Consider the following 10,420-nt stretch of genomic DNA (forward strand, 5'->3'; position numbering starts at 1 on the left):
TTTCCTTAAGTCTAACTACCTCTTCCTTATACTACTAGCAGTTCCATAATTAATTCAGTAATTGTAGGCAGCTCTAATTATAATAATATAGCGGGCACTCTCCCCCTACTAAGTAAAATAATAACTATCAATTCATATACGCCCTTAAAGTATTTTACTACTATATTCTATAGGTACCCAACCGATTATAAGACTCTTACCACTAAATATACTAACCCTCCTCCTATTTTTATAGTAATTATAATCTCTATTTAATTATAGGTATTACTATTAATTATATTACTATTGGTAGCGAATAAAGAGGACAAAAGTAGAGAGACTAGAGAATCTCCAATAGAAATTAGAAAATTATTTATACTATATCTACCCGTACCTTCGATTTTCAATCTCCGTTCGTTACTACTACCCTCCACCCTGCCTAATCGATCAGTCAAAGAGATTATTACCAAATTCTTTAAGGCATTCTAAATCGACCGAAGTAGGGCTAGTATATAAAGTTCTAATCGCTTTAAAGAATAAGCTCCGGAATAAAGAGGCGCCTCCCGATATATTTATACTCAAAGAATAGCTAGCAAAATAATTTACGAAGCTAAGTTTTATATACAACCTCTATATAGCGTTTAAGGACAGTATTAAAGACTTCCTTAAAACTAAGTATGCAGTACTAGCAATATAATTAAATTATAATAAATATACCCTCTAACCCCTATTACCATAATTTAATTAACTAATATATACTTTAAACCCCTAGTTTAATACTATACTCGAATATAGTATTACTAGAGCTCTTACTTCTATAGTAGGCAATACTACTACTAGCGGTCCTAGCGAGTAATAACGATACTACGAGTCGATTTATAGCGAAAGAGGGGGGTTTCTAGTATTTTAGTATTATTATATAAATAAATACAATTTTTAGTATATTTAGTACTTCTAGCATTTTTAGTATTTCTAGCACATAACTCAATTTAATATATATAAATCTATTTCTCCCTTCTATACTCTTTACTACCGCCCTGATATAGTACTTATCTCTCTATACTTAATTAATTCGTTAGTATACAACTCCCTACAATCTTTATTTATATTATTAATTTAATTTATTACTAATTTTATATTTTTAAAATAGTTACGGATCTATTATACTCTATACCCTGCGTTCTATACTAGTCACTTAAGGAATATAATAAAATTATTATTTAATATTTTATTACTACCTTTATTATAGTATACCCTCTTAAACTACTATTTAAAATTGCTAAAATATACTTCGATAGGGTTAAATTCAGGAGAGTATAGTAATAAATACTATAATAGAACCCCCTTTTAATTGTATACATACTAGAGTTTAGTATAGGGGTATTAATTAGTATTATTTATTATTAAAATATTATTACAATTAGGAAATAGATTTATTTTAGAGAGTAGGTATTTTACTATCTAACTCTAAACCCCGGCCGAATTCGTTGCCCCTCTAAATACTAGTATATTAAGTAGTCTATTTATTATAATAATTAAGAGAAAGTAATACTATATACTATATATAAATTTATTTAATACTATTGCAATAGTACTATAGGGTACCTAACTAATATAATAAATACTATCCCTTTAATCTATATTAAACTTATTATAAAATATAAATATTTTTATAGTAAATAAAGAAATCTTTAATATCCATTTAGCTACTAGTATAAGGGATTACTATAATACTTTTATATAGAGTCGCTTCTTCTTCCACTTCTCCTATCGAAGGTGCCGCCGTATAGTCTCAGTCGAAATATATATATTATATTCGTTGGTTAGAAAGGTATAGATTTTATTGAGGTATAAATTAGGTTTTAGTACGAAGAGGTTTATAACTTCCTTTACAATATTAATTATAATTAATAAAGTATAGAGAGTAATATAGTATATATTATACTTTAAGTGCCTATATAGGAAGTTTTCTAGTATTTTAGGGGGTTCGCGATAGTAGAAATATTTTATTAATATCTATTAGAATATATTTATATTTCTATACACTTTTTACGCTTATACTAATAGTCTCGGTAAAGTTATTAGGATACTTATTATTTACTAGTATTATTATTATTAATGCCTTTTAGTGAGTATTAGGATAGCGTACTATATCGATAACAGTTTAAAAGACAATATAAATATTAAAATAAATAATCATACAATTTAGAGTATTAAAATATCGACTTTTTGCACTAGTTTTGGGTAGATTTCGATGTTAAACGATTGAGTTGAGTCATGTAAAGCGATGTCAAATGGCCAGATTTGTCAAATGCGGTGTGTGTGTGTGTGTGCACGCATATACCCCCGCCAAGACTGCACAGACGATTGAGTGTGGGAACAATCAGAGCCCTCCGCTCTCCAGTCCGCAGCAAAGCAAACGGCGAACACCACACAACTTCCACTTTCTACGGCCACGAAAAAAATAAAGAAGGAAAAGGTTATGTTTGCGAGAAGGTAGCACAAGTTCTCAAAAGCTTGGGTTCTTATTGGCTGATAAAACGCCCCAAGGAGGGATTTTGTGATTCAAACGGCAGAAGTTTGAAGGAAGGTACATAAGATGGGTGGCGTCGGAGTACCGTAGTGACATCGGACGAGTGACTACCGAAGTTACACACGGCGAGGTTCGAAAGGATGACGAATACAAATTGGTTGAGGATGTATTGTATTATCAACAAGATGACGCCCAAGGCAATGCCCCGCCAGATATCCCTTTCTCGTTTCGAGCACCAACCACTGTGGTGAGATGAGGGAGTGTAAATGTAACCCTTCGACGCTATGTACATGTATCCGCGTGTGTGTGATTGGCGCAGTCTGCCGTCCAGCTTAGTTCAATACTTAGTCAGGCCATGGCACAGAAGAACAACCACATACCCAAGGAATACACAAAATATCGATGGATGATGATGTTCCTTATGAATGTGCGCTTGTTGGTGGGTATTTGCTATTGCATCCGGAGCTGGTTACTAAAAGATAATCCCGACTATCCATAAGAAGAAAAAAGTCAAAAAAAGGGTGTGTCTAGTGTCTCCCATCCCCATGCCTTCCAACCTTCTCTATCGGATCACATTCTTGATTTTAATTGCATCTACTATAACTGCATATATATAGGTTATGACCAGACATCCTCCTGTAAAGCAGCAGCCGGTTAGTATGCATAGTTTTCCTTCATGCGACCGAACACGGTTTGGGAAGAAAGGGAGGGGAGGAGAGGAGAGGGACGTAGTGGGAAGATCACAACGTAAACGTACCTGGTACTGATTCGATGACCTCATGTTCTTGACAATCTCCTCGGCCTTGGCCTCGGGGATGCCTCGTTGCTCGGAAATGATCTGGCTCAGGACGGTGTTGACCTCGCGCGCCATGTTGGCAGCGTCGCCGCAGACGTAGAAGTAGGCCTTTTGCTCGAGAAGCTGGTTGATCTCCTCGGCCCTTTCCTTGAGACGGTGCTGGACGTAGACCTTCTTGGGGCCCTCGCGGGAGAAGGCGGTGATGAGCTCGAAGTTGTCGCCAAGGATCTCCTTGGCTTCCTGGAATTTTCGCCATTTGTGTCAGCATATCGAAGTGACCAGCAACGGTTCCAGTGTGGCGCGTGACTTACCTCCCATTCGTTCTTGTACATGAAGTCCTCGGTAGACTTGCGGCAGCCAAAGAAGAGCAGAGTCTTGCCAACCTTCTCGCCGTTCTTGGCCTGCTGCACGCGCTCACGAATGAAGCCACGCATGGGCGCAACACCGGTACCGGGACCAATGCAGATGATGGGCTTGGAGGGATCCGAGGGGAGCTTGAAGTTGGAGTGGCGGACATGAACGGGGACGTGGATACCATCGTACTTGTTACGGGGGCCAGTGAGTTCGTAGGAAAGACCAAAGGGGCAAGGTTCGGGCTCGCCGTTCTGCTTCTGTTTGAGCGCGAGGAGGTAGTTGGTGGCAACACCGCGGAAGGGGTCATCACGACCAGGAAGCTGGGTACTTTCGACAACGGCAGTGATGGAAATCTTCTTGGGCTGTTCAAGGGATGAGGACGAGATGGAGTAGTAGCGGGGCTGAAGCTTGGTGATGCCCTCGATAAAAGCAGAGAAGGGGATGTTGGTCCATTTCTGACCCTTGCCAACAATATCCAAGACTCTGGCAATGTTGAGATGGTGAAGACTGATCTTCTCGTAGAAGTAATCCTTTTCGGCGCCGAGCTTGGTCATCTCGGCCCTTGCCTCCGCATCGGGAGCAAAAGCAGCGAGTTGGGCGAGGAATTGACGAGACACGGGAGCACAAATTTCCATGTGGTAGCGAACGATAGCGTCGTAGGTGGTGGGAGTCGGGAAGGGAACCTTGGCGGTAGGCTCGAGAGCCTTGACGCTGACAACAGTGTGGCGCTTTTCGGAGAGACCCAGGACGTTCATGAAGCGATCGACCTCCTCACCAGGGTTCGTGGGCCAAACAGCGATGTGGTCACCAGTCTGGTAGTTGAGGTTAGAGGCGCTGATATCGATATCCATGTGGAGACAGTTGCGGTCCTTGACGGAGAAGAGCTCGTAGGACTGGGCGATGGGAGCGATGTACGGGTTGTGGGCGTTGAAGGGACCCTTGGCGGTTCCATCGAGATGCATCTTGTTGGGTTCACCGAGATAGACTTCAGGGGACTCCTTGGTCAGGCCCTCCCTTTCGACGATGCTGAAGACGGGCTCGTAAACGGCCTCGCGCTCCTCCAAACCCATCCTCTCGGCGAGAGCCTTCCACATGGGTTCCTTCCAGGCCAAGAAATCTTCTTCCATGGTACCAGCGCCATCATCACCCTCGCCAGCATCTCCGATACGGTGGGCACCCAGCTTCTGGAGAGCCTTGTCCACATTGCGAACCATGGAGTTGTAGTGCTCATAGGTGTTGTTTCCGAGACCGAACGTGACATAGTTCAGGTTGCCAAGCGCAGGTTCGTTGCCCTCCGTGAAGTTGACGTCTTCGTTGGTGATGAACTCGTAGAAATCCACAGCGTTATCAGTAGGCTCACCCTCACCATAGGTGGCGAGTACGAAGAACACCACCTTGTCCTCAGGAATGGTATCAAGATTGTCGAAGTCGTATTCCTCAAGGTCAGCAACCATGGTTTCAAGGCCGAACCGGCTCTTGCCCTCCTTGGCCAGTCTCGAAGCATAATCCTCAGCAGTACCGGTTTGAGATCCGTAGAAAATGATGCAGTTCTTGCCCTGCTCCTCCATCTTCTCCACAAAGTTTCTTGTCTTGCCAGCCTTTGCGCCGCTGGCATTGGCCAGAGAGCTCGCATAAGGATCCTTTGTAACGCCCCACAGTTTGCCCTTTGTGAAGTAGGCGACCGTTCCGAAAAGGATGGCCGCCAGGACCACGAGGTCCAGCGTGTCGAGTTCGGCCATGACGGCGATATAAACGGGAGGGGGCGGGTATGCGCGTGGAACTGAAGCGGGCACAACCGGTAGAGTCTTGCAAGTTATCGGATATGGAGATGTCTAGAGGAAGGAGTACCGAACCGGGCCGGTAACGCACTGGCTCGCTTGGCTGCTTCTGGCCGAGGGGGGAGCCAAAAGAAGCTGGCCTGCGCGTAAATCCCATGTTAGCCCGGTGAACAACTGAAACGGCTCTATGAACCCAATGACAGATGCCAGCGCCGCTTGTTGCTCGCGCAAGATTGGCGTGTGGTCTGTGAGCGGCGTGCCGTATGCTTGGGAGGTCAGGCCACATGGCAAGACCAGACATGCCACGGCTGCCATCGCTGACGGCTTCTGTCCGGCAGTTAAGACGATGTACGTACCTGGGACGAACCTCGCAGGGAAATGGCAGAGGCGACGGAACCCGAAGCTCAGACAGTACAAGAAAAAAAATAAAGAATGGCAGCTGGCAGTCGAAAAGAAGACAGGAAAGGGGGTGACGGTCTCTCACCCTTAAAAGATAAAAGATCGAGAGCGAAGATAAACTGGAAACTGAGGGACACATGCCCCCTGGCCGATGGACGCGGGCGGGACCCACGCGATCCGATGCATAATTCAGCGCTAAAGTCCCGATGACCGGGCCCCTCCCGTGGGCTCCACTTTGATATTGGGACCCGACCACTGCACTCTCAGGCCAAGTGGTGCTGACGGGAGCCTTCAGTTCGCCGAACAACACGCCGAAGGACAACCGTCCCTGGTGTCAAAAGTTGATAATTAACCGAATGCGCTGTCCATCTTGGGTGAAGCTCTCATTGATCTCCAGCCAGTGCCGTGAAAGAGTTTGCCATCCTGCTCCTCGAGGTTCGACGTTCCCCCCTCCAATGATACCGGCGGCCACCCTGGGCATCAATGACAGTTCCAAAGCGACCGTGGACTTAGGCTACAATGCTTTCACATGACCAGGAGAGGTACTTGCTCGCGGAGGCAGAGATGGGATCTCGAGCCTCGAGAAATCACCATGGTTCATCACAGATCTTTCTGCAGAAGTCGAGGTCCATACGAGCGAGGCCAATCATACACATACCGTGTAAATACAAAGGTAAACTGGAACCCTTTCTCATCTCAGCTTGGGCAGCTTACACTTAGAGCCGGGGTGTGTCCGACAGCCGCAGCGTTCTACGGAATTCAGATTCCTCTGTCGCCTTCGACATGACATCAATGACGGGCTCAAAGATGCCAGCAACGAGACCATTTGATCACATCCAAGAAAAGAAGAAGCGATGTTGTTCTCTTCCCGTGAAACTCTCCCGAACTCCCGTTATAGGGAGATATGTAGGTAAGCCGGCATTGGGCGAGTTCCACATCGTACCCCACATGGAGTTCTGAACATCTGGCGGAAGCGAGTTCACACGATGCAAAGATGCACAAACCGATCCTGTTCACCCCGTTCCGCTTCTGACTCATTGGACTTTTCGGAAATCGGTTTGCCGCACCAACTCGTCAACATTCAGCCGGTTCGGCGCCCAAGCCTTGATCGGTAGTCGAGCACGAGGCCAGGAAGAGCCTCGAGACCAGGAACAGAAGTGGACCGTGAACGATGTCCTGCACAACTTTCCACTGCTTCGGGCCCTGGTCTCTTTGTGGGGTGAGCGCTTAAGGGTTTCGAACAAGATCGTTCGTAAGAAGTTGGTGGTTGCCAAACATTACCTATCTATGTACTTTGCTCGCGTCGTCGCTCCTCCTTTTGCGGCCCGGCCTTTTACGGGTAGATCGCCGAGCTCGTCCCCAAAGATCCTATCGGCTTCCTTCATCTCCTCACTCCCACAGAGGCTCACAGGTGGCCGGCAGTCGCCTATACGCCGAGGATATTGAATTCTATTCGCCTACGCTCCCATCTCTTGCCTCATATCGTGTGAAAGTGGTACAGTAGGTTGGCATCTCGGCCCTGCAGCAGGGTTACGTCCGCTTGACACCCGCGGCTGCCGCGCCGCGGAGGGGAGCGTAGCTTTCCGGCGCTGATGCGGGTTTGTTTTCACGGCTTTGACGTTCTCAGGGCATCAAAGAGAATTTGGAAACCCTAGCATCATTTCACATACTACCATGTACACAGACGGCCAAACCGAGTATACGGCTGTTCAAATTTGGAGCTATTTTTGTTTCTGTAAGAATTGTCGTTACCAAAGTCAGCACAACTGACGGTAATCTCGAGACATCTTGATACATGATTGCGTGCCTGAGGTTTCGCATAAACAGCTCACATCTGCAGAAACTATAGTTAGACCAGCAAGGTTCGCTTTTGGCAGTCCCAAAAGCTCGGTACATATGGAGTATGGACCCTGTTCATCCCTTTCCAAACTTTGAGAAGGGGTAACAAAAGACCCTTGACCCTTACGACGAGATATGGTCCGAGCGCCCTCTGATCAACAAGGGAACGAAGGCGCTGCGGGGGGAGCTTGGCTTGAATTGAATTGAGGGGGGGCTGGAGAATGTTCAGCACGGGTTCGGTTCCTGTGTCCCGGGGTGATAACAGTCTCCGGTCAGCCTCTGCAAACGATCGCTCCGCAATCGCCCCCTGGCACCTCGCGAAAACCTTCGGGAGATCTGTATATTATAGGCCCATTCTCACTACTGGACTGTGTTCCCCAAACGTATCCAGTTTACATACATTAATCCATGTTCTCAGGTACAGCGAGATAAGCTTGTTCAAGACTGGCTCGAGAACGGAATGCATAGTGGCAGGTAGTATCAGACTTTTAACGGTCAGCGGTAAGTACACTATGTAGCGTACCTACATACGTAGTGACATGACGTGTGTGGAGAGCCTCCATGTAAAACTCCGGGAACCCCATTTTGCAGACCTGCTTGTGACGGGCCTGTCTGGGGTTGAACATCGTTCGGCTCTTGAAGCCCGGACAGCAGGGTGCGTATACGCGCCGTCACAGATATTGTCACAGAATAGCTGAGGTATTCGGAGTGGGCCCCCACCAAGATCCCTCCTACACAGTTGAGGCTCTCTCATTGATGTTCTTTAGGCCGCCATGTCAAGCCATTTCTCTAACCAAGAAAACATCGACCGCAAGCCTCTAGGAGAGGACCGATCATCTGGTTGAATGCTTCCTTTGATGAATGTGATTCAATTCTTGGTGGGCTAAGATGTTCTCTTGGACCCCTTGCAGCCCTACAGATCACCGAGGTGTGTAAGGGAAAAAAAATAAGATAGAAGATCGAATACTAGAGATACCCCTAAGGTATATATCTGGTTTGTTTCAGACTTTCAGTGCAAGTGTGTTCGAACTATTTTTCGCATACCTCGATTGCACTTTGTTACTAGGGTCCGCTCTGAGGTTGCTTGGCCCACCTACCGAGCTACCCAAGAGAACCAAGTGATGCGACTGGCTGGCTGTCAGGCGTTTCAAGGCACCGTCATTGGTAAACTATGTAGGACATTGCAGGCCTGTTCGCGCAATCATCGGTCACAAAGTGAGAGGGGCGTGGTTTGGCATAATGAAGCTCGGTTTGCACATCCATCCGATGTGTACATCCATTGCTTGAGTGAGTGGCAGGGCAACCACAAGATGGGACGGGGAACCAGGGAGCGAACGCGCTGCACGGGAGACGTTTGGGGAGAGGGCTTCCACTTGCTGCTGCCACAGACAGGCGACTTCGAATCCCGTCCTGGATGGGACTAGCCTGTGAATCTAGCCGCGGACATCCATTATCAGAGGCTGAGAACTTCCCGACTGTTTTGCTTGCTTCTGTCACCTTCGCGCCGGCCAGTCGCGACGCCACCTTTTTTCTGTCCAACTTCCTCCAAAATAACCAGTGCATAGGTATCGATACAGGCCTTGCCGGTACAAGAAACAACACCCACTGCCGCTGCCGCTGCCAGTCTGCAAGGCAACGCGCGCGGATTCGACCCCGCCCTGAATGCGCTGAAGAAGTATCATGAGAGGCGAGACGTTGGCAAAATGGGTGAGTCCTGTGATGGTGTTGTTCGACTAGTACCGACCTTTGCCTCCTTGTCTCCTCTACTTCCTACCTATGTAGAACAGTCATTTCTGCGCAAAACTATGGCTCGAGAGCGACACCAAGCGGGTGATGGAGTAGTAACTTCCAGTTTCCATCCCAGGCTGGAAGGGTTCTCACAACGCCTGCGCGCGCGCAACAAGAGAAGGAACTATAAGGAAATGAGATCCTGGTTCAGATTGCTGACTCGCGATTTGCGCCACAGCTCCGTCTCAGACGCTGCCTTCGGACCACGAGCCCTTGAAGTTTTCGCCCCGAACCATCGCCCGGCTTGAAGAGGAAGATGACAACACCGACTGGCAGAGAACACTGAGGCCGATTGCCCCCGACAGCAAAAGTGTTGCGCATTCCCGCGAATCGTCTCTCGAAAAATTACAGTGGTCTGCTAGCAGCACTGTTCGCGGTGCCCATGCGCCCCAGCGACTAGTCGACCCCAAGTTATCCTCGTACGGCCATCACAGACAGACGTCCATCGTACACGGCATTGGCATCCAGCATTCGAGAAATGGGAGTCTTGCAAGCAACCACTCGAGCCCTCTCAGCCCCCAGATGATTGCCGCCGCCGGCGCAGGCATTTCCCCCGATCGAGCAGATTTACATGGCTTCTCGCGCAAGGACAACGACGGCTCTTCCATCGGCTCGAGGCCCCAGACGGCCCTGTCCGGAACGACGGCGGCATCGGTGCCCGTGATTCCCGAACGAACGTCGTCTGCTGCCGCTATGAACGATCTCACCGGCCAGGGCGGGCAAACGGGAACACCTAGAAAGCCAGAAAGGATGGCCAGCGGGAGGTCGAGGCGGGACCACTCGCACCACCATGCTCATTCGTCTCGGCACAAGGATGACCCGAAGACGGTCGGTGATTACGCGCTACACGTGCTCTTTACGTCCTTCATTGCGCAAGCGGAAGAGAAGTTGACGGAAATAACAAGCATTCCTTTCCACGACCCCGAACCTCACGTCGAACAAATATGCGGGCCC

The 10,420-nt window shown here is 47.7% G+C and overlaps 2 protein-coding genes across 2 annotated transcripts in view; one reads left to right on the top strand and one right to left on the bottom strand.

The window, feature by feature from the left end:
- Nucleotides 1–2,672: 2,672 nt before the first annotated feature.
- On the bottom strand, nucleotides 2,673–5,886 carry NEUTE1DRAFT_116342 (NADPH-cytochrome P450 reductase; the record flags this gene model as incomplete). The annotated part of the gene is made up of 4 exons (XM_009850978.1): nucleotides 2,673–3,148; nucleotides 3,270–3,548; nucleotides 3,620–5,580; nucleotides 5,797–5,886. 3 exons carry the CDS (start codon nucleotides 5,399–5,401, stop codon nucleotides 3,131–3,133), a joined length of 2,079 nt encoding a protein of 692 aa, XP_009849280.1.
- A 3,472-nt stretch (nucleotides 5,887–9,358) lies between these two features.
- Nucleotides 9,359–10,420, top strand: part of NEUTE1DRAFT_38402 (uncharacterized protein) — a gene marked incomplete at both ends in the record, with an annotated part of 9,729 nt that continues 8,667 nt past the window's right edge. The window contains 2 exons of the mRNA XM_009850443.1: nucleotides 9,359–9,385; nucleotides 9,656–10,294. Coding sequence (XP_009848745.1) covers nucleotides 9,359–9,385; nucleotides 9,656–10,294 — 666 coding nt within the window. The remainder of the gene's footprint in view (nucleotides 9,386–9,655; nucleotides 10,295–10,420) is intronic.

The sequence above is a fragment of the Neurospora tetrasperma genome (genome assembly GCF_000213175.1).
Source record: "Neurospora tetrasperma FGSC 2508 unplaced genomic scaffold NEUTE1scaffold_2, whole genome shotgun sequence".
NCBI classification, from domain to species: domain Eukaryota; kingdom Fungi; phylum Ascomycota; class Sordariomycetes; order Sordariales; family Sordariaceae; genus Neurospora; species Neurospora tetrasperma.